The sequence below is a fragment of the Myotis lucifugus genome, unplaced genomic scaffold (genome assembly GCF_000147115.1).
Source record: "Myotis lucifugus unplaced genomic scaffold, Myoluc2.0 scaffold_194, whole genome shotgun sequence".
Taxonomy (NCBI): domain Eukaryota; kingdom Metazoa; phylum Chordata; class Mammalia; order Chiroptera; family Vespertilionidae; genus Myotis; species Myotis lucifugus.
Genome location: NW_005871242.1, coordinates 1,404,849 through 1,427,870, shown reverse-complemented (window position 1 = coordinate 1,427,870; position 23,022 = coordinate 1,404,849). Strand labels below are relative to the sequence as shown.

The 23,022-nt window shown below is 41.3% G+C and overlaps 1 protein-coding gene across 3 annotated transcripts; it reads right to left on the bottom strand.

The window, feature by feature from the left end:
* Positions 1–1,173: 1,173 nt before the first annotated feature.
* On the bottom strand, positions 1,174–12,354 carry CHRNA6 (cholinergic receptor nicotinic alpha 6 subunit). Of its 3 annotated transcripts, none has more exons than XM_023760816.1 (6): positions 11,945–12,354; positions 10,225–10,355; positions 5,709–5,753; positions 4,820–4,929; positions 3,741–4,719; positions 1,174–2,107 (listed from the first exon to the last, which is right to left on the bottom strand). In XM_023760816.1, exons 3-6 carry the CDS (start codon positions 5,733–5,735, stop codon positions 1,976–1,978), a joined length of 1,248 nt encoding a protein of 415 aa, XP_023616584.1. In that variant the 5' UTR covers positions 5,736–5,753; positions 10,225–10,355; positions 11,945–12,354; the 3' UTR covers positions 1,174–1,975. The 3 variants fall into 3 exon arrangements, with proteins under 3 accessions (XP_023616584.1, XP_006097092.1, XP_023616583.1); XM_006097030.3 differs by having other exon boundaries at positions 10,225–10,364; positions 11,949–12,027; XM_023760815.1 differs by lacking the exon at positions 5,709–5,753 and having other exon boundaries at positions 10,225–10,364; positions 11,949–12,027.
* Positions 12,355–23,022: the final 10,668 nt, after the last annotated feature.

Sequence of the window (23,022 nt, the reverse complement as noted above, 5' to 3'; positions counted from 1 at the left end):
TATTTTACCATCACTAAAACTGTTTTTTGGTTAATCCTCACCTGAGGATATTTTTCCCATTGCTTTTTAGAGAGAGTGGAAGGGAAGGAAGGAGGGAAAAAGAGAGAGAGAGAAACATTGATATGAGAGAGACACATCAATTGGTTGCCTCCTGCACCTGCCCCAACTGGGGCCAGAGGTGAACCTGCACCCAGGTACATGCCCTTGACCGGAAATAAAATTCTTGACCTTTGGGTGTGCTCTAACCACTGGGAAACATCATTCAGGGCCATTAAACCTTTTTTAAAATTAAATATTGAATTGATTTGATAGTAAAAAAAAAAGTATCAAGTAACAACCAATCCAATGTAAAGATAGAAAGATAAAACAATAGGTACTTCCATCACAAATATGAGAGGGAGTAAAAATACTTTAAAACAGAGTAATTCAAATTCAATACCTCTGCATGGTGTGCCACATACTGCCTTATGCTCCAGCGTGAGACAGACAAGCAAGCATTAACATGGGGTAATAGAAACCATGGTGAATCAGCGCAATGAAGATTGTGAAATCTTTAAAAGTATACTTCAAGACTATGTAACATCATGAAGGAATGTTGCTAATATAGTGTTTTGAGAAACCAGAAAAATACAAAATTGCAAGGTAAAATTGAAGTGTAAAAAATGATATGTGGCCCGGCCAGCGTGGTTCAGTGGTTGAGCATCAACTTATGAGCCAGGAGGTCATGGTTTGATTCCCAGTCAGGGCATATGCTTGGCTTGTGGCCTCAATCCCCAGCAGGGGACGTGCAGGAGGCAGGCGATTAATGATTCCCTCTTATTCTCTCTCTCTCTCTCTCTCTCTCTCTCTCTCTCTCTCTCTCTCTCTCTCTCTTTCTCTCTCCCTCTCCCACCTTCCTCTCTGAAATCAATAAAAATATTTTTTTAAAAGAAAAAGTATAGATGCATATAGGCAAGGACCAGAAGGGAAAAGGCAAAAATAAAAGTAGTTCATTTGTTAGGGCAGATTTCTTTTTTCTGCTTTAAAATATGTCTTTTAAATTGTTCGGATACTATTTATATAACAAACAAGAAGATAATAAATTTGAGTGGAATAAAACAGAGTTTCCAAAGGGTTCCCTCTCAGAAAAGGAATTGCTCCAAAAGGTACAGATCACAATTTCTGACAGAAGAAATAACTTTATTTTCGGTCTCAGCTACAATGAACAAATGGAAATTGTTGATGAGAAAAGACAACAAAGGTTGCGTTAGGTTTGCCTGGCCACCCCACCCCATGTTCTCCTATTTTGATTGCTCTAGTTCCTTCCCCAGGTGACACCTAGTCCTGGAGATCTTTGTGTTTGTGTTTCCCTAAAGAGCTGGGACTGCCGGGGGCAGCCTATTTCTGTCACCTTTGCGATGCCTAGCACAGTGCTGGGTTACCACTCAAGTTTCTGGCCCGATGAATGCTAATTAAACACAGCCTGCTGAGATCGACTGTGACTACCCGCCATTACTTTGTGCTAACTACTGTATGAGATCATGCTGGTGTGTGAGCTACATCACAGAGACATGCACCAGAAAGCAAGCCCACAGAGTTCACGAGCATTGCACACGTCAGCAAGGCCACGCTCCAGAGTTTCATGTCTGGCATGTGTCATTCTGCTGATCAGCAGCATAAACTGGAGGGACCGCAGAACCCCTCTGTAGTGTGGCTTGATGCTGATGACGTGGTTCGCTGTATTATGGCTCATCATGGCCCTGGAAGCTGAACATGTCCAGACGAGAGAGGCCTGGGGGTGCTGCCAGCTCTGGGCTCCAGCGTCGTGCTACAGAGGAGGGCAGCCAGGCTCCTCCTTTTCAATCAAGTCCTCTTTTCCCGTCTAGTCATCAGCGTCAGTAGATGGGGCACTTAGATGGGAAGCTTTCTGTCCCTTTCTTTGTGGTAGGGAACACACAACACATACAGCATCTGCAAATTTCAAAAGATCGAATCCTTAAGATTTTCCCGTGTTCCCCAGCAGCGGCTGGAGAAATAGCCCTGCAGTTCCAAACACGCAGACAATGATAAAGATCCAAAGAAATACTCTGTCCACCACCATGGCCACATATTTCCAGTCATCTTCTACCTGAAAGCCAAACAAAACAAGACAAAAAAAATCAAATCAAGTTTTAAAAATCAAAACCGTAGGAAATGTGCTCTGTTTCACAAATAAGCTTCTTCCTTTTCAAAGAAATGCTCCTGGCAAATTCTAAAGCAAATATTGGTATTATTTTGGTTAACTCTACAGAGCACGCAGAAGGGCTTTTGTTTTGCCTGAGGAGGGTGGATCCTCACACCGGTTAGTGCTTTGGGCAGCTGGCTACAGAGCAGGCCAGCATTCCGTGGGCCAAAGGACCGTTCCGGACTGCAAGGAGCACTCCCGAGAAATAGCTGCTCAGAAAGTGCGGTTCTCGTCATTGGCATCAGTGGATACCTGTCCCCTTGGCAAGTCTTGGGAAACGGGTTTGAGGCAGGGAGGGTAGGACATGCAGCATGAAGGAGGACCCCCTTACCAGGAGCAGGCAGCCCTCTAGACCTCCAGATCACGCTGGTGATGGAGAGTTCATCGCCTTTCTCACAGCCTTCCAGTTTTTGATCTCCTAACTCAGTGATGGCGAACCTTTTGAGCTCGGCGTGTCAGCATTTTGAAAAACCCTAACTTAACTCTGGTGCCGTGTCACGTATAGAAATTTTTTGATATTTGCAACCATAGCAAAACAAAGACTTATATTTTTGATATTTATTTTATATATTTAAATGCCATTTAACAAAGAAAATCAACCAAAAAAATGAGTGTCAGAGGTGACACGCGTGTCATAGGTTCGCCATCACTGTCCTAACTTCTGCCAAAATCTCCGTTTGTGTCTTGAGAGCCCTCCCTGGTGATGATTAAGTCAAGAGCAACTCTCCCCTAGATTTTATGAAGGTGTCACCATAGAGGGGAGTTCTCGGCTCACTTGTCCTGTGATGCACCCCACCCCCACCTGAGTGACACGCAGTCACAGTATCGTCCCCTGCACCCCCAGGGCAGACTTTAGATCTTGAGCTATCCTTTCGCTAGGAGATACGATGCTGGTAATTGCAATATGAGGGCAAAATCAGGCACCCAGCGTGAGTTTTCAGATGCCCTCAACTAGTCACCCTTATGGTATGGAAAGTGGGTGTGATTTTCTTGATCTCTTTCTTTGGAGGATGGAGGATGCCCATGGTACTATAGTTAGACTCTAGGCACCGGGAGCAGAATACGTTGATGCTAAAAATATCCCTGGTGCTCATTCAATCAGCACCTAAATCCTTCTGAAGTAGAATAAGCAGGATTGAGCTGTGGAGGATTCACCCCCACTTTCCTCCCACCGCCCTCAGATTGCAAGCTGCTCTATAGTCATTTCTCTTTCCCCTCCGTGGGCAGCGTTCCCCTCTCCACCTCTTGTCTGACACTTTCTTGTGCAACAGCTTCATTCGTTTCATTAACCAAGGTGGCCCTGAATGTTTATTTTAACCGGATTTCACTTGAGTTAACATTGCTGGAGGTGGGTATTTGCTCTGGGGCTGCCTGACCCCAGGTCAGTCCACCCATAACTGTGTAATAACAGAACTGGGTCTTAGAGTAATGCTGCCTGACCCTCTGGTAAACAGAGCTGACTCCGAAGATCTGACCATGTTATAAAGTGTCCCTAGGCCTGCTGCAGGTGGACAGGCTAGAGGAGACATGCATTTACCTCCTTTGTTTCATTTTGGTTCTTCATGTTTTCTGCTATGAATTGAACACTGTTAATCACATCTTCGACTTCAGGTGAGTGCTCCGTATTTCCTGTCATCCACTGTAGAGGCTGATGACTTAATCTTCTCTTGCTGGTGGCAAGCTGATGTGATTTATGGCAGTGGCAGCATTCTTTCAGAAGTTTGGGTTCTCTGCGATTATCAAACTTGACTTTGGTAGGCCTACCGGAAATGCTTTTGGGGTTTTTATCAGAACTTGTCTTCCTCGTCTTATCCAGAGGTCTCTTCATCATCAGGATCTGGGGCAACAGCTGGAGGAAAACCATCTTCACCCAGTCGGGCATGGTGTGTGTTGTTGGAGTGCGATAGTGTATGTTCAACACAAATACAGTCACCGCGATGGACAGGGTGACAAAGATCATGGTGAACAGTAGGTATTCACCCACCAGTGGGATCACAAGAGATGTAGATGGGATGGTTTCTGTGATTACCAGCAAAAACACAGTCAGAGAGAGCAGAACTGAAATGCAAAGTGTCACTTTTTCACCACAGTCAGAAGGAAGGTAAAAGACCAACACAGTTAGAAATGAAATAAAGAGACAGGGGATGATCAGGTTAATGGTGTAAAACATTGGCAATCTTCTAATGTAAAAAGAATAGGTTATATCTGTGTATATCTCTTCACAACAGTTGTATTTTATGTCATGCTTATAGCCAGAAGCATCAACAATTTCCCATTCACTGTTTTCCCAAAAATCATTCATATCCACTTTAGATCCAATGATCAGAAGATCAATTTCAGCTTTGTCATATGTCCAGGAACCAAATTTCAGGGAACAATTTTGATGATCAAAAGGAAAAAAAGTGATATCCATAGGACAGGAACTCTTAAAAATAGCTGGTGGAGTCCAGGTTATCATGCCATCGTATTTAAGAAGAGCTTTTGTCTTGCCTTTGACTTGGAAGTCACCAACAGCACTGCAAGATAAATCAGACCATTAGTAATATCCCCTTTGCTATGTATGGGTCAGCATGTACCAAAAGCAACTTTAGAGACTACTGCTGTCGACTCCCGTACTTGTTATAGAGAACAATGTCAGGCTTCCAGATCTTATCTGCAGGAACACGAATAGTCTCAATGCCATCAAATTCCGTTGGGTCCCAGCGCAATTTGTAATCATTCCAGATCTAAAGGAAATAGAAGTCAGCTTTAAAAAAATTTTTCTTAACAAATTTCTTCCAATGTTAATTCTATGTTTGTTCAGCAGTACTTTTGAAAAATAAGTTCTTAACTGAAGAGTACATTGGGTTCTATCAAAAATTGGGAGATTAAATCAACAAAATAGGGGGATAAGTAGCTGAGCTAATTTTGGAAAATATAAATTATCTAATAAATAGTGATTATTAATTAGCTGGCCATGGTTCTAGGCTCAACTTCCATGTTCCATGTACTATATTCACACTGGAGTACAACTCATTTCTGAGACTGGAAAGGTTGTTCAAGTGTGCGATGATGAGTTTGTTACAAAATCTGAGTAAAAGATTAATACAAGGGAAAAAGCAAAATGGTATAACCTAAAACCAGCTGGTGGGACCCTAACCCACATGCTGTCATGCTCAGCTACTGACTTCTCCAGGATTAGTTGAGCAGGATCAAAGAGAGGGCAGACACCTGACTCTGGAGCTCAAGCTACAGATGAAAACAGAAGATTTGCGAGCAGAAACAAGAAAGGACAGAGTTTCTATCTCAGAGAACCTTGTCACTAGGTTCCTGCACCTGTGGAGCTTGCATCAAGCCAGCTATTCACAGAGCTGAACTTCAGGCTTTGGAGAAAGGTGATATTGTATGCTCTCTCACAAGGTGGAGATGGAAAGAGGGTATGCTACTGGATTTTTATCCATCGGGCATTGTTAGGCTGACCCATGAGTAACACAGGTCCAAGAGGACATGTGATGTAGACACATACATGACGTAGCCACAGGTTGGTTTCCATGATCTGGTTTACTTCATCCTGGGAAGAAGAAACAATATTTTTAGCCTCAAATGTATTGTTAATAGAGGTGGATCTTAGAACAAGAATTACTACTAAAAAGAGCCAAATCTGAGTTATTCATGTTAATAGAGGGAAACAAAGAAGATTGAAAAGTCAACTTGTAAAAAGCAGCCAGAAATATGATATTCCACATCTGACCTCAACCCTGTTGACTTTGAAAGAAAATGTGGCTTAAAGACTGTCTTTCAAATGTGATTTAAGACTCACCACTTCTGTGAAGCCTTTCTGATCACCATAGCCTATAAAGGTTTCTGAGCCCATGAAAGGAAAGAAGGGAGAGCAGAGGGAGAGTGGTAAGGAGGGAGGAAAACTACCACAGAAGGTGGTAGGTATCTGAACCTGGTTCATTGTTTTTATGGTCTTCTCAATTTCCTGAAAAACCTCCCTTCCTCAACACTCTACAGCAAGCATGTCAAACTCAAAGACTAACACAGACCAAATAAAGGAGTCATACAGCCCGCGGGCAGCGAGTTTGACATGCTTGCACAGGCTCTGAGTCCTGAGCCGAATTGCCCTTTGAAATGTCAGCCTCAGCTCACCATGGAGTTTTCCAGCTGCAACCTGCCACTCCCTCACAGCACATCACCCAAGCCATTGCTGATTGCTTCAATCATTATCTACATAAATATTTACTGAGTACCTACTATGTGCTCTATAATGCTGGGACTACAGTAGTAAATAAGATGGGGGAAATCCTTACCTTCGTGTGTCTTAGCTGTTATTGGGGAGACAGAAAATCAATAATAGGTATATAATATAATGTAAGATAGTGATAGATCCTATGGAGAAAAATGAGGGATGGGGTGATGTGTGTGTGCAGACATACACATGCATGTGCACACACAGACATGCACACACACATCTGTTTTAGACAGGATGAACTAAAAAGGCTTCTAAGCAGGAAGTAGTCTCAGCAGGTACCTAAATGACCTGAAGAGAGTCATGGGGTTATCTGGAAGAAAAGCATTGCAGGCTGATATCCCAAATATAATGTGTTCATAAGCAGCTACCAACTCTCAGAGGGAAAGCTATTGAAGACACATCCAGAGCCTTCAGCAGCCTTATAACACAACAGCCTGAGGTTTAGTGATGGTTACTCAGTAGGTTCCCAAAACTTACCAACCTTGCTTCCCAAGGCACATGAACACCCTTAAGAGTAGATGAGTTCAACTGTGGCCACAAAAGCTGCGGCCAGACCTCAGACACCAGCCTGCTCTGGTTCACTGCGCTGCTCTGCAGTTCTCCAGCTCCCCTGAAAAACTAGCTGGAGACATTGCCAAGCTTCCTTCTACAAATGGGTTTGTGTCAAGTCATGGTAAACCTCAGGTTCTAAAAGGTCAACAAAAGAAGTTATATTCATGGTTTCCTATTGGTCAGAGAAAGCAAAGAACTGGATTATCCATTGGCCAAGTAGTCCAGGGCTTGACAATTACCCAAACCTAAAGTTTGTGCCTTCTGCTCATTAGAGGGTTACCTTGTGACCTACAGATTTCAGCAGAGGCCATGTCAATAAATGTATTGGCTGTCAGTCAAAAATGGATAAGCTCTAAAGTCCAGAAAGGTCTTGGGGGTAACTGTCATAAGCATCTTCCAAAGATTGCTTCCTTCTGCACATTAGTACATTGTGTTCAAAGAATTAAAATCAGGTGTTGCCCTAGCTGGCTTGGCTCAGTGGATAGAGCGTCAGCCTGTGGACTGAAGGGTCCCAGGTTTGATTCCAGCCAAGGGCACATGCCTGGGTTTCAGGCTCGATCCCTAGTGGGGGGTGTGCAGGAGGCAGCCGATCAATGATTCTCTCTCATCATTGATATTTCTATTTCTCTCTCCTTCTCCCTTTCTCTCTGAAGTCAATAAAGAAATATATTTAAAAATAAAAATAAATATCATTAAAAAAAATTAGGTGTTGATATTGTCCTGACATTATCCCTACTTTCTCACTTCCACTTCCACAGGCTGGTGAAGCTCCGTGAGATATGGACTCTTTCAGAGGTGTTACCCAACTTTATGGATCAAGACTTGGTCTGGCAAGTCCTGTTCTATGTCCAATTCCAGACCACACCAGTGGCTATGGGCACTGTTAGCAGACAGCCCAGCTGGAGAGGCCAGAGACCCACAATACCACTCCACATTCCCGGGACCATTAACCTGTATCTTTTTCTTGGGGAAATAAATTAGATGATACCCCACCTGCATTAAAGATTTTGAGTTACAATTTCAAATGGATTAACTTCTAGAGCAGCAGAGATTGTGATCAGAAAGGCCAGGTGTGCTACATTTTGCAAGGCCTTTGTCATTTTAGATATGCCAAGCGATCAAAAGCACTGGATAGGGGCTTTGTCCTGGGTGTGTGTGTGTGTGTGTGTGTGTGTGTGTGTGCGCGCGAGCGTGCGCTGCAGGGGGCGGGGGGCAGGGGGGGAGTGGACATACTCATACACCAAAAGATCATCCACCCAGTAAACCTGTGGCCAAGTCATTCTGTAGAACAGCAAATACACTCCATGTAGAAATCTCTAAGGCCAACCTGGCAGCTCAGACAGTAACAGAGGGTGTAGAACCTTCTAGAAGAGAGTTGGTGACTGTGCATCCTGGCTGTACTGCATCACTGAGCTATCTCCAGAGCTCACCATGGCTCAGTGACAACAATGAACATGGTCCACAGGGACTTCTGGTGCCTCACATAAGAACAGATAGCCTTCAACACACCAAGAAGCATGGTTATATTGTCCAGCCGGCGTGGCTCAGTGGTTGAGTGTCAACCTATGAACTGGAGGTCACCAGTTCGATGTTCAATTCCCAGTCAGGGCACATTCCCTGGTTGCGGGCTCAGTAGTCAGTGGTGAGTGTGCAGGAAGCAGTGGATCAATGATTCTCTCTCATCATTGATGTTTCTTTGTCTCTCCCTCTCCTTTCCTCTCTGAAATCAATAAAAATATATTTTTTAAAAAGAACAGTTATATTAATATCTGGCAAAGTCTTACTTCTGAAGAGGAAAAATAATTACTAGAGACAAAGAGGGACATTAACATAATGGTAAAGGATTAGTCCACCAGGATGTTAGAATGTTCCTGACTGTACACACATCAAACAACAGAGTCTCAAAATACATGAAATAAAAACTGATAAAACTGAAAGAAGAAACAGACAAGTCCCCAATTATAGCTGGAGACTTCAGTCCCCCTCTCAGCAACCAATAGAACTACTAGAAAATAGCGTAAATATAGAAGATCTGAAAAAATAATCAACCATAAGATTGACATATAGAACACTCTACTCAAAACAGCAGCAGACACATTTTTTTCATATTATGTGCCATAATACAAACCTCAACAAATTTAAAATAATTGAAATTATGCACTGTGCTTTCTGACCATATGGAATCAAACTAGAAATCTATAACAATTGTTTCTTGGCCTTTTGGCTAAGATCAAGTATAGAAATCAATAACAAAAAGATATGGGAAAACCTCTAAATCCAAGAATATTAAACAAGTCACTTCTAAATAATCAGTGACCAAAGAGAATGTCTCAAAGAAAAAATTTTTAAATACATGTAAGTGAAAACATATCAAAATATGAGGGAAGTAACTAAAAACAATGCAGAGAAGACATTTTATAGCATTAAATTCTTACGTAAGAAATGAGAAATGGTCTCAAATAATAACCCAAAGTTTCAACTTCAATAAATTAGAAAAAGAAGCATAACATAAAGCAAGCATAAGGAAGGAAAAAATAAATGTAAGAGCAGAAATGAAATTGAAATGGAAAACAATAAAGAAAATTAATAAAACAAAAAGCTAATTCTTTGTGGGGACAGCAAAATAGATAAACCTCTAGCAAGGTTGACAAAAATAAAAAGAGAGAAGACACAAATCACCAATATCAGGAATAAAATAGCTATCACTACAGATCCTGGAGCCATTAAAAAGAATAGAGAAAACAGTACTAAGAATAACTTTATCATACATTCAACAGCTTAAAAAAAAAGACCAATTCTTCAAAAGCCACAAACTATCTAAATTCAAAGATGAAGTTGATTGTCTGAATAACCTGTATCTATTTAAAAATGAATGGCTCATTTAAAACCTCCCAGAAAAGAAATGTCCAGTTCCAGTAGGATTTCCTGGAGAATTCTACCAATACGTAAGGTAGAATTAATACCTTGGACCATGAGGCAACACTGAGGGAAGAAACCACAGGCTAAGGACGGTGAAATAGGAAGATAGAATGAACCTTGGCCAATGTCGCCATGCATGGTTTATGTTTTTAGCATCACAGTCCATGTGATTGACATCCCCTGGAGCTGTGTAGTGCATGACCTGTATTTTTATAATTCCCATGTCTCCCATGTGCAGGAAGTAGAATGGTTGGGGACTCTGATCCCTCAGAGTCGGGGCTCCTTGAGGCACAGGTGGTGAACTTGAGGCACTTACCACATTGGCCAGCTGTGTGATGGCCACTTCAAAATGCACCGTGACGGGCTCAGAAACATTTTCCACGGGCCTGATGAGCTGGTTATAATGCGAAAACAGTTTGTGAAAGAGTCTCTCCTCCGATGCACAGCCTGCGCCATCTGCAAGCCAAACAGAGGGGGAAAGTAGAGAAGCAGAGAGGATGCTGGGGAGTCTCTGGCGGCTTCCACCACTGGGGGGTCGGGCAGTGAGGAGTCCAAGACAAAAACAGGAATGCTTACATCTCAGGACTATCGCCAAGGAAATGATGTTAGTAAACGCGCTTTTCAAAGTCTAAGGCACCACAAACATAACGAGAGACATAGCTCTCATCTTGGCGTATGTCACTGAAAGCAGCTCACAGTCTTACTGATCCAGTAATTAAGGGATAGTCCTGCCCTTTCCTGTCAAAATAGTGATCCCCCTGACCTGTTTCTTCACCTAGCAAGATGTCTAGCTGCGAACTGAATAGCTAGTAAGATCATTAAGGTCTTCACAAGCCACACTCTTTCTTAAAATCAACTTTGAAATTTAATTATTGTGGGGATTTGTGAGAATGCAAGGCTTTTAAGGCAAAATTACTTAAACTTTTTTTTTAAATAATGCAAAATTGGTTCTTAAGTAATAGCATTTTCAGTTGCTTAATTTTAGACACTAGTTTAATGCCTACCTCTTTGTGTTTTTCTAAGAATGCATTGAAAGTAGGTTACTTGCTTTCATTTGCCATAATTCACTTCATTAATACCCCCTCTATATTTTCCCTTATACATTTCAAATTTGACAGCTGAAATATTATTCTATCAATGTGTTGACAATATTTACACCCTGAAAGAAAAAAAATCATTAAAGAAACTGAAAAAATAATTAGGTAAAAATGAAAAAAAGGACAGGTGTTATAACATTGAATAAAAAGAGTCGTTTGACAAAAGCTTTTGGAAACACTGAAATTTCAGCAGAAAAGAACAATTTTAAAAGTAAAACATCATTCTTGACATCATAATTAATAATGGTAGAAATATGTCTGTATAAAACAGACAATCAAAAATCCTCCCCCTTACCCATTCCCCCCCACCCCCCGTGAGACATTCTTTTCCCTTTGAGACATTTTAGAGAAACCCGCCGTGAGTCTTGAAGAGCAAATCCCTGCACAGCCGGCAGCACATGGCGGTGTGGTTTTGTCCAGGCAGAGCAGCTGTTGTCCGTTTCTAAGTCTCAACTTTTAAAATGAATGATCTTACTCTCAGGACACATTTCAGCATCGTAATATGACATGTTTCCCAAAACAAAGATGACTACCTACAAAACGGAAGAGTTCATACTCCGAGTAATAGTACCAGCTAACAAATAGATCCGTTTTGAAAAAGTATTAAGTACAAATACAAATAAATAAGTTGAATACATCTGTGGCACAGGTGGATAGAAAACTGCGTCATTATTATTATTACCATGTTTTAATTGGGAAAATAAAATAAAATAGGGTTTAAAATGCTTCACCGTCCTCCTCATCCCACCCCCAATATCCTATTTTCCACGTTAAACTTAACCAATAAAAAATAGGTTAACAGCTGTAACAACAGTAATTCCTGCGCAGACACTACATATTTACCCGTAGAATAGTTCATCTCTCTGCTCAACCAAGCACAACTAGAAGAGTAAATATATGTAACTAAGAAGAGATTATGAGATAAAACAGAAACAAAACCTACCTTTAAAGAACGGTATGAATATATACAACCAGAGACACAAACCACAGTGAAGGCACCCCTGGCCCTTGCTGGTCAGCATGAGTAAAACACACTGTGATTGCTTTTTCTAGTCAAAGGATTGTGGAAAACAAAGAGCTGTCTGACAGCCACGCGCATCAGACCTTGAAATCATCGGAGTCGCGCTGCAGTCCATGTGTGTCTTCTGCAAAATAAAAACATCCACAAACAACACGGTGGTTCCGAGTATCCGAGACTGAGGCCAATGAAAAGGACAAATCAAAAGAACTGTCTGATGTCAGATGAGTCACCCCATTTCCTGTCACCCTAGATCACTTTTCATGTGAGAACTGTGAGGAAAAGCAGTGAGGGGACGCTAGGCAGACAGGACAGAGGGAGGATGGAAAACATTGCCCGGCTCAGGAGGCATTTTTGTAGCACAGTCTTAACCTTCATTCTTAGGGGAATAAACACACATTTACTGAGCTCTGACCAGAGGTAAAATGTATGCTAGGTCCCAAAAAAATGTCTTCTGATTCACTGAGTTCTCTAATCAAGGCTTAACCTTGTTATTAGAAAACTTTCTAAAATATGAGTCACTCTTTCTGTCTTCATAAGAGTGTCTTATAGAATTTTGTCTGACTGCAGGGCTTCTAGGTTAGTGATCATCACTCAGAGGAGATGCCTGAAAGCGAGAGGAATGATCTGAACACAGGATGCCGCCTGGACAGTTCTGTTTATTTAAACATCCTTGTCATCAAAGATAGATGATAGATAGATAGATAGATAGATAGATAGATAGATAGATAGATGATAGATAGATAATTATTCAGCCATGAGTAAAGGAAATCCTGCCATTTGAGATAATATGAATAAAACTAAAGGACATTTACTAAGTGAAATAAACCAAACAGAGAAAGACAAATACTATATGGTCTCATTTATATGTGGAATCTAAAAAAGTCCAACTCACAGAAACAGAGTGATTGCTCAGAGCTGGGGGGGTGAAAGTAAGGAGGTTGGTCAAAGGGTATGAACTTTCGGTTATAAAATGAGTAAGTTCTGGTGATCTGATATACAGCATGATGACTACTGTATACTTGAAATTTACTAAGAGACTAGATCTTAAGTGTTTTCATCATACACACACACACACACACACACACACACACATGATATCTGTTGCCGTGTGTGCAAGAGGTCCTTTTGTGGCGACGTTAGGAAAGAAATACAAATGCACACGTGTGGAGAAGTTTAAACGTGATGGTAAGATTTTATTGTGAATTAAGAAGAATTAACACACCTTCGGTGACCTAGAGGGTAGGCAGGCTAGAAGCATGGCCCCATGGCTTTTGTTAATTCTCCTTCTATCTTCTTGGTTTAGGCCATATAAGGTCCTGCCAAGGCATTAGGGGTGAGTTAATTAAATGTTTGACCAAATATAGCAGGCTAATTTTTAAGTTGATAATTTTGTATGGCCCTTGAATGATGTTATAAATACTCACATGGCCCTTGGCAGAAAAATGGTTCACAACCCCTGGTTTAGGAAAAGGACAAGAACCATTTAAATTACCCAACCCAAATTTTTAACTTTTCACAGCCTTGGGTTGGGCCCTCCTCCCAGTAAATGAATTCTATTGGGGTTTCATCCCTCTATCCAATCCAACTACCTTTCCAATCGTTCCCACACGAGGCCCTGCCCCTCTATTTCATCACCTGACTCCCATTTCACTTGTTCAGTTCATCACCAAGCAGAGGAATTTCCTCCCCCACTTCCCTTACCGGGCTTTTAGCATTCCTAAGGACGATTCCTGTCCCATTCTGTGGCCTGTGGCAGCACCCTTAGAGTGTGTTAATGGGTCTGTTTACCAGTAAGCTAGATGGAGATTCTGTTATTATTTGTTCTTGCTTCCCAGTTCATTAAAATTATTTCATTCTTTTTTGCTTTTCCCCTTATATTAATAACTCTAACTGCCTACACTGACATAACTAAGTGAGATGATGGATATGCTAATTAGTTTGATTATGGTGATCATTTCATAATGTGTGCACAAAATTCATGCACTCAGGGAGGTCCCTCAGCCCAGCCTCCGGGAGCCCTCAGGGGATGTCTGACTGCCAAGGAGGCCGGAGAGGCTCCCGCCACCACTGCTGCGCTCGCCAGCCCTGAACCTGGCTTCTGGCTGAGCAGCACTTCCCCTGTGGGAGCACACTGACCCCCTGGTGGTCAGTGCTCATCAAAGCGACTGGTTATTCGGTCATTCAGTCTATTTGCATATTAGCCTTTTATTATATAAGATTATACCTAAATTAAGCTCGGAGAAAGAAAAGGAGTTAGCCCTGAAGATGATCCTTCAGCCCTTCCCAGCCAAACATTCTGTGACATCATCACAAATATAGCATACTTTGCAATTGTACGGAGTTCAGACTAATGACTTCCCTCAAAATTCTATTAGTCTCATATGTCTTAAGGGCACAAAACAAGAACCAACATTTATTAGCGCCACATTTAGACCAGACGCTGAGCTAGGTGCTTCAGCTATATCATCTGAAGATGTTACTCAAGTTCTCCCCTTAGCAGATGGTCCTTGGATGAAGTGTCCTGAGGAGTTTGGAGAGAACCTACGATAATAAAGAGAAAAATTCTGGACAACACTTTACCATGATGGTTAAAATGCCACCTCACACCCCAGAGTGGGCAACGCCTCACTAGGTTTCAGGGTAAATCCCAAATCCAGTTGGCTGTTTTTCCAAATCACCAACACCACCCTCAACCGTTTCTATTGGTCAGGCTTTAACTGACTTTCCCTTCATACTTTCTAACTGTTGCTTTGTGTCTTTGCTTTATCCAACAATCCCTCTCTATAACTGTCACCTGTCGGCTTAAAGAATGACGCTAGTGGGCTGTCTTCGGGACTGTTGCCTGATACTGTTTCATGTTCAGATTCTAGTGATTATTTTTTTAGGATATAGTTGAACTGTTGCAGATAAGCTGCCAGGCGGCACAGGAGAATTAATCAGCCAGGCACTCAGAGGGTATTCAGAAGAGTAGCCTTTATTTGCAGATGCCCTAGTGCCGTGACTCAGGGAAATCAGTCTCCAAATCCGGAGCGATGAATATGGACGAAGCTGTCCCTTTATACCCTTAGTTCCTTTGTCCCCCAAACATGGATCAGGCTTCTGGACTTTTCACGGGCTTTGCAGCCCCCCGTGAGTTGGGATGGGGGAAGTGAGATTACACTCAGAGGCCTGTCTGGTGCCAGCTCTGCCAACCCACTCGGGGGTTGTATATGGTTCATGGTTTATAGCCCCTGTGAAATGGGAGTGTTCTGGGAAACAGGGTCTGCAAGGCAGGCCAGGCATCACAGATAAGAATGGAGCTTATTGGCTAGCAAGAGTGTGCGTCAGAAGGCAGGTTACTGGCACAGATTCAGATAGCTCGCCCCCAAATGTCTTATTTTCCCTTTCAGAACCAGCCAACATTTAGTGTTCCTTGTGGTTTACAGAGGTAGAAAGGTTGAAGGGAGGTAAGAAGTTAATGACCATCAGAAGAACTTCAGTTTCTCCCTTCCCTTCACCCTCACCCCCATGCCTTTGACCTCCTCACTCCTCTTTGCCAGTTCCTAAAGGAAAAAGGAAGGAGCAGTGAATCTGTATTTTTTCCAGGCCATAAATCTGATTAAAACAATGGATCATATGCCTTTCCCCCAAACCCACCCATATGCATATAAAACAAAACTGGACCTGTAATTTCTGTCCCTCCATGGGTCTGCCCTCCAGACACATGGAGGGCAACCCTGGGCGGAAAATAATCACAACCGGTTTCATAGTTTTCCAATTTCTGTCCCTAGTCACTTCATGCCATCCCTTTTTAGAATAACATATCCTGAAGACCTAGTGTGTCCGATAATTGATGGGCTTCTGAGAGTAACGGATGGGTTCCTTTCTTGTTTTTGTTCACAGAATCTAACTTCAGTTTGGAGGTTTTCTAAGAAAAAAAGTAATACTGTTTAATATGAAACTTCTCTCATTATTTCAAGCTCCCCTCCCACCCAACCCCAACCCGTTGCTCAATTAAATCTATTGCCAAATTCTGCTCTAAAAATAAGGGAGACTATTTGGTGTGGTTATATAAAATAATCTTCATTTGAAGTTTAAGAGGGTTTTGGCATAGAAACTGCATGAATGAACATTTTGTTGACCTTTCTCCAACTGTCAGTTCTCTTTAAACTCAAACTAGAATACTCTTTAGTGTCCCTAAAGAAACGTAAAGGAAATAACCCTTTAAACATGTATTATTTATAAATCCACTGCAGCAAAAACATCATCAATAATTTAATGATCCCATATGCTTGGTTTTGTAGGAGTTTTTTTAAAGCCACTGTCATTAAAACTCTCACATGTTCAATATCCCCAGTCAGGATCATTTCACATCCACCCCACTTGACATTTCTCAGGCAGGAAAAACAAACAGCAGTAGGGCAAGTATTCAAATTAAATGCTAATTGTAGACCACAAAGAAACCTTAAATCTATAGTTCACAAGAGGCTAAATTTAACCCTATAGTGCCCACATTTTGTCCACCTAAATTTTAAGAATCAGGGAACCTGGGTTGGGGAAATGCAGTAAAAGAAAGTCAAAGCTATGTTGAAATGCTAAGACTTTGAAGACTAATTATAGATACCTTCCAGCACTCTAACCCTAACCCTAAGCCAACCATGGCAAGCCCTTTACATTCTTTTAATCCTCACAGCAACCCCATGAAGTGAGATTCACTTTTGTAAGTGAGGACGTTGACACTTACAGATCCCCATCTGCCATAGCTGTTAAATGGCTGAGTTAGGTCCTCTCTAGGTCTGTCTGAATCTAAGGTTAATGCTTTAACCTTAAAGCTATACTCAAGTGCTTTTAGATCCATGGATACTTTATATGCTTAATATCTTTTTAGAGGGTTGTTATTGAAATGGGCCTTGGCTAGCACTAACTTGGTTATCATTCGCCGTGGAACCCTCAGATGAGCTGAGGAAACCAAGACTAACTTGTAAAGGGAGTTGAAATAGTGGACATAATGCCAGACGACAGAAGTGAAAGGCCAGGAGGCCGCCCTGCTTAAGGACAGGCTGACATGGGCAAGCTCCCAACTCTGGGACAGTGGGGTTACAGCCACAGCCATGTCCTTGGGGTTGCTGGTGTGGCTGCGCCATGAAGCCACTAGGCTAAGTACCAGTGAAGGGCATGCTGGGCCATGCTCTTCCAGCCAGAATAATTCCTACACAGACTTCTGGAAATTCTGTAACTTCTCTCCAGCCTTGTCACTTCACTAAATGGGCAGTAGTTACCCCTGGGTCCATCAAGTTGAAATAAGAGACTTATTTCTTAGATCATAAATTCCCTAAAAGGAAGAATCAATTCAAGGTTACCATTTTCCTAGGACCCAGAGGCTATTATAAAAACACTAAAGGCCCAATGCATGAAATTCATGCAAGGGGCTTGGCCCTCGCAGCCATGGCGGCTTGCCTTGGCCCTCACAGCCCTGGCTTCGACAGGAAGGTGGTCTGGAAGGTCGTTCAGCTGTCTGGTCTAATAAGCATATTACGCTTTTATTATTATAGATGCATTGCACTGCAGTGGACCCAGCTGTGCGATTGTGAATGGGAATAACAATACCAGTCTGCATTAGTTTCTTAAGGCTGCTATAACATGTAGCACAAACTTAGTGGCTTAAAACAACAGAGTTGTTGTTGTTTAAATGTTCTAGAGACCGGATCCAAAATGGAGGTGTTGGCAGGGCCATATTCCCTCGGAAGCCTGTAGTGGGGAGAATCTTTCCTCGCCTCTTCCAGCTTCTGGTGGTGCCAGGCATTCCTTGGTTTGTGGCACCATCACTTCAATCTCTGCTTCTGTCAATCGTCAATCCATACGAGGCCTTCTTCTCTCTGCCTGTGCCTTCTCTTTTGTCTCTTATAAGGAAGCTGGTCATTCAATTTAGGTCCTACTGGGTAATCCAGGATGAATTCATCTCAGTATGTTTAACTTAATTACATCTTCAGAGACCGTTTTCCAAAGAAGGAAACATTCACTCATATCACAGTGCTGCTGTCAGGATTTAATTAGGACATGTATATAACAGCAGCTACTGACGTGCTGTAGGGACAATGCACATTGGTATTCTTCCAGAGAGAGCAGCATTTCAACGGTACAACAGACTCTGAAGACCAGTGAGGACGCCCCAAAAGTATGACCGTTTTTACATAAAATGATACAGATTTCATGTTCTTTTAAAGAAGAAACACTGAAAAGTCTCTTATATGATGTTCCTGATTAGTGTGCATAAGAATCAAGGGTAGGAGATGGTCTTAAAAGAAATCCTTAGAAATTCTGATTCAGTAGGTCTGGTTAGAGACCTGGAAAACTGCCTCCCAAGGTGATCCTGATACAGGTGGTCAGCACACCACATCCGAGGAGCATTCCAGGGGCTTCAGGAAGATCTGCTGTGATGTATACAGTTAGACATTTCTGGGACGTAACGTATCCCCACAAAATTCTATGTCACAAAACAAAAATGTTAGAGGGATTCTGAAGTTGCTATACAAGCACTGTGTTTCATCTGAGAAAGCTAATTCAACATTGGTAGTTATGAAGTCCTACCATGTTCTGGGCACACTGATCAATTCTGAAGTATAGTTGTAAAAAATACACCTTTACTTTTCAAGAACCCATGCAACATTTGCAAAAATTGACTTATTAGGACTCCAAAAAAGTCTCAACAAGTAACAAACAATCTATACAATACAGAACATTCTCTGTTCACAAAGAAGAAATATTAAAATAAATTCCAAGATAATGCCCCAAACTTCCCATTCTTGCCAGTCTCAAATGTTAGCTCAGCCTTATATTTTTTTAAGGGGCAGGGAGGTAAAGATAATAATGGACAGAACTCACGTGGGTTTGAAAGGACAGAAGGGGACTGATAGCTGTGTCCCTAACTCCTCTTCCAAGAAAAAGCCATAGAATGTATCAGTTACTCAGCCTGCCCTTATCTCAGCCAATAGGAATGCCAGGGAGGCAAACCCAAGGCCAACAGTATGCTGAACACCCCCCCGCCCCGTCTTTGTGTAACCAGACCCTAGCTGCACCCTGCCCTTGCGTCGCTAGCCCCCGGCCCTCACTCAACCAACTGGAATCAGACAAATCAGTAGTCCGAGTGGGCCCTCACCCCTCCGACCCCAAGCCCTATAAAGTCTTTGTTCTTTCAAGACTCGGGGCTCTCTCTCATCCTGCCACTGCACCAGTGGGAGCAGAGGGACCAAGCTCAGCTTGAATAAAGGCTCTATGCTTTTGCATCGGACTCGGCGCTCCCTGGTGGATCTTTGGGGGGTCTTGAAATCTGGGCATAACAGGTTAAGTTTCACCAGTCTGAATATAACTGAGATCAAAGTAATCAAAAGTCCTGATCAACCAGTTGTGAACCCCTCTAATGCAGGCCCCTCGAACGCTGCCCTGGTATTCAGGCTGCTGTTAATGCCCCAGTGGGAGCTTGTCTGCCCCAGGCTCTCCTGGTACTTTGCTGAGCATGCCTGTCTTCCCAAAACCACAGCTGCCCTGGGTCAGAGGTAGCAGGAGAGGGATCCGGGCAGAGGGGTGCCAGAAAATCCACCCTGCCCCCGATCCTGCAATGTGCTGAAGCAGGGCTGCTTGTGTCCAAAGCCTTACCCAGACTTTCATAAACCTGCCGGCAGGGGCGCCCACTGGGCACTCTCTTCTCTGGAGTCCAGGCACCAGAACACTTCCTTCTTCCCCAAACCATAAAGGCAGCAGCCTGTGGAGCTCTCTGATTGGTTCCTGGCCTTTTTGCAACATTGTTCTCTTTCACTCCCAAGAAAAAAACATCCTGTTTCCTGCAAAACACATTCTTTGTTTGTTTCAGCTAGTTCCAGGATTCCTCCTCCTTCTACCCCTCACCCTAACTACCTAATTCTACTTCTTTCAATATTAATTTGCCTGCAATGTGACCCTGAGACTACAAGAACCGTAAACTACCCATCCCAGAGTTCCTTGAGAACTGTGCTCACTCTTGTAATGACCAGCTGAAAAAGAAGAATTTACAATCTACCAGTGAGTCAACCAGAGGCCTGAACTCAGAATCTCACCTTATTTGGTGTACCTCCTTTATGTCCTATATTTAGCCATTTCAACTTCTGCTGGGGGAGACTCACTGCTTCTTGTTTTGTTTTGTGTTTTTAAATGATATCGTTCTCTCTTACCCAGGGAGCAATGAACTCAGATTTGGTTTTCTTCATCATTGGTGGTATTTTGATTTGACAAATTCAAAGGAATAGTTTTTGAAAAATAAAACTTGACAAACACTGCATATCTACAGTAAAATTAAATATTTAATGTACACTGACAAAGTGATATTCTGTAGATCGTTTTAGTGAAGTCATATGTCAGTTCTCTCTGTTCAGTTCCTCACTCTACAGAAGAAAATTTGTGTTTGTATAATAGTTTTTTAGAATGCTTTAACTTTGTATAATGCACTATGTTGCAAGGAAAGAAAACTGTAATATTATCAAATAAATTATCCAGCAGACTTTGTTAGAAAGTACAGATATTTCCCAATCCAAAATTTTAATTTATCTTCAAAACACTTTTTAAAAAATATATATTTTTATTGACTTCAGGGAGGGGAAGAGAGAGAGAGAGAGGGAGAGAGAGATAGAAACATCAATGATTAGAAAGAATCATTGATCGGCCGCCTCCTGCACGCCCCTTACTGGGGATCCAGCGCGCAACCTGGGCATGTGCCCTTGACTGGAATCAAACCTGGGACCCTTCAGTCTTCAGGCTGATGCTCTACACACTGAGCCAAACCAGCTAGGGCTCTTCAAAACACTTTTACACACTTTCATCTATACCCAGACTTCTAAGAGAAAATTGTGGCAATGTATTCATTCATTCCTAGGGCTGGAGTAACAAATTCCCATAAACTAAGTGGCTTAAAACAACAGAAATTTATTCTCTCACAGTTCTGGAGGTCAGACGTAGATCTGAAAGAGAATCTGTCCCATGCCTCTCTTCTAAACCTGATGGCTGTCAGCCGTCTTTGGTTTGTGGCAGCATAACTCCAATCTCTGCCTCTGCCTTCACAAGACCTTCTTCCCTCTGTCTCTGTCTATTCAAATCTCCCTTTCCTTCCTCTTATAAGAACACCAGTCATTTTATTTAGGGCCCACCCTAAATCTTGGCTGCCTAATATATATGTGTATGTGTATCTAAAATCCTCCTATTGTGTTGAAGGTTGAGGAGAGAGTGACAGAAAAAATATTTAAAGAAATAATTCATAAAGTTTTTCCAAGTTTGATTAAAAAATATAAATACAGAAATTCAAGAAGTGTAAGAAACACCAAGCACAAGAAACATGAAGAAAAACATACTAAAGTACAAGAAAATGATATTGCTTAAAACCATTGATGAAAAAATAAGTTGTTATACAGAGAAAAAAGGCACATTATATACAGGGCAACAAAGTAAGATTAACAACAGACTCCTTGTCACAAATAATGCAAGCCAGAAGATAATGGAGCTTTAAAGTACTAAAAGAAAGAAAAATGCTGTCAACATAGAATTTTATTTCCAGCAAAAATATGTTTCACAAGTAAAAAGGAAATAAATATTTTTGCAGACACATAAAAGCAGGAAAACTGTCATCACCAGCAAACTTATGCCACAATAAATTTTAAAGAACATTATTCAAGCAGAAGGAAAATAGTACCAGACAGAAATGGAATCTACACAAACAAACAAATAGCTTGGTAAATAGTAAATATGTGGGTAAATGGAAATAATATTTTTCTTATTTTTAAAATATCTTTAAAAGATAATAACCTTTTTAAAGCATAAATTAAAAAATCTATTGTGGCCTTAGTTGGTTTGACTCAGTGGATAGAGCATCAGCTTGAGGACTGAGGGGTCCCAGGTTCAATTCCGGTCAAGGGTACATGCCTGGGTTGCAGGCTCAATCCCCAGTAGGGGACATGCAAGAGGCAGACAGTCAATGATTCTCTCTCATCATTGTTTCTATCTCTCTCTCCCTTCCTCTCTGAAATCAATGAAAATAAATATTTTTTAAAAAAATCTATTGTGGGGGTTATAACATGTGAATATGAAATGTATGACAATAATATCACAAAGGTCAGGAAAGGAAAAATGGAAATACTGTTATATATTCTGATACCGTATGTGAAATTTAATAATATTACTTGAAGATAGACTGTGATAAATTAAAGATGTATACTATAAACTCTAAAGCAACTGATAGAAGAGCATTCTAGGCAGAAGAAAAACAAAGAAGTGAGGAAGTAGATGGTAAGTAGACCAATTTGGCAACTTGCTTTGAGGAGTAAAGATGGCACATTGACTAGATAGCTTAGAGTGAGATTTTGAAGGAATTCGAATGATAAACTAATAAAATTGGTCTTTGGGTAATAGGAACCACTAAAAAGCTAGTATAAGGGATCAACAAGATGGAAACTGTATTTAAGAACATTAACTTCCACCTTCTTCTGTGTTTGGGTCGACTTATTAGACTTTTTTTATAATTTGTGAGTGGTTTCTATAGAATATTTTAAAGACGTGAAAAAGATTAAAGTGCATTCAATTAATTCACTTAAGACATTTAAAGATTTAAAAATCCAGTGCTCTCTGAGTCCAATGCTTTCATGACTTATAATAAAATTTTAGAACCTTCTGCAAGCTCATATTATGCTATTAATTTTTATAGTTTAGTTTAAAGTTAAGGAATTTATAACTTAAGACTTGAATTATATGTTTAATTAGTTTCCATATGCTCTCCAGAAAATTCAAAACCAAGAGGGCTAATTTATTTGACATCTTATAGTTCAGTTGAGACCATTGGCAAGACTATTTTTCACTTTCCCTAACAATATTAGGTTGAACCAAAGGAATAACTGCTATTCAACTGTTTTGACCTACAAAAATAATTTTGCATGGTCCAGCCTAATGTATTATTGTGTGTTTTGAACTATACATTTAATGTTCTATTTTTATTTAAAAGCGT

What these genes read in the sequence shown, in the direction of transcription:
- CHRNA6 (XM_006097030.3), bottom strand. Translation starts at nt 12,027, where the DNA reads ATGCTGACCAGCAAGGGCCAGGGGTGCCTTCACTGTGGTTTGTGTCTC. An exon ending in ATTCATACCGTTCTTTAAAG is followed by an intron (nt 10,365 to 11,948) that starts GTAGGTTTTGTT and finishes TTTGGCTTGCAG; the next exon opens with ATGGCGCAGGCTGTGCATCG. An exon ending in CCAACCTGTGGCTACGTCAT is followed by an intron (nt 4,930 to 5,708) that starts GTATGTGTCTAC and finishes TATTTCCTTTAG; the next exon opens with ATCTGGAATGATTACAAATT.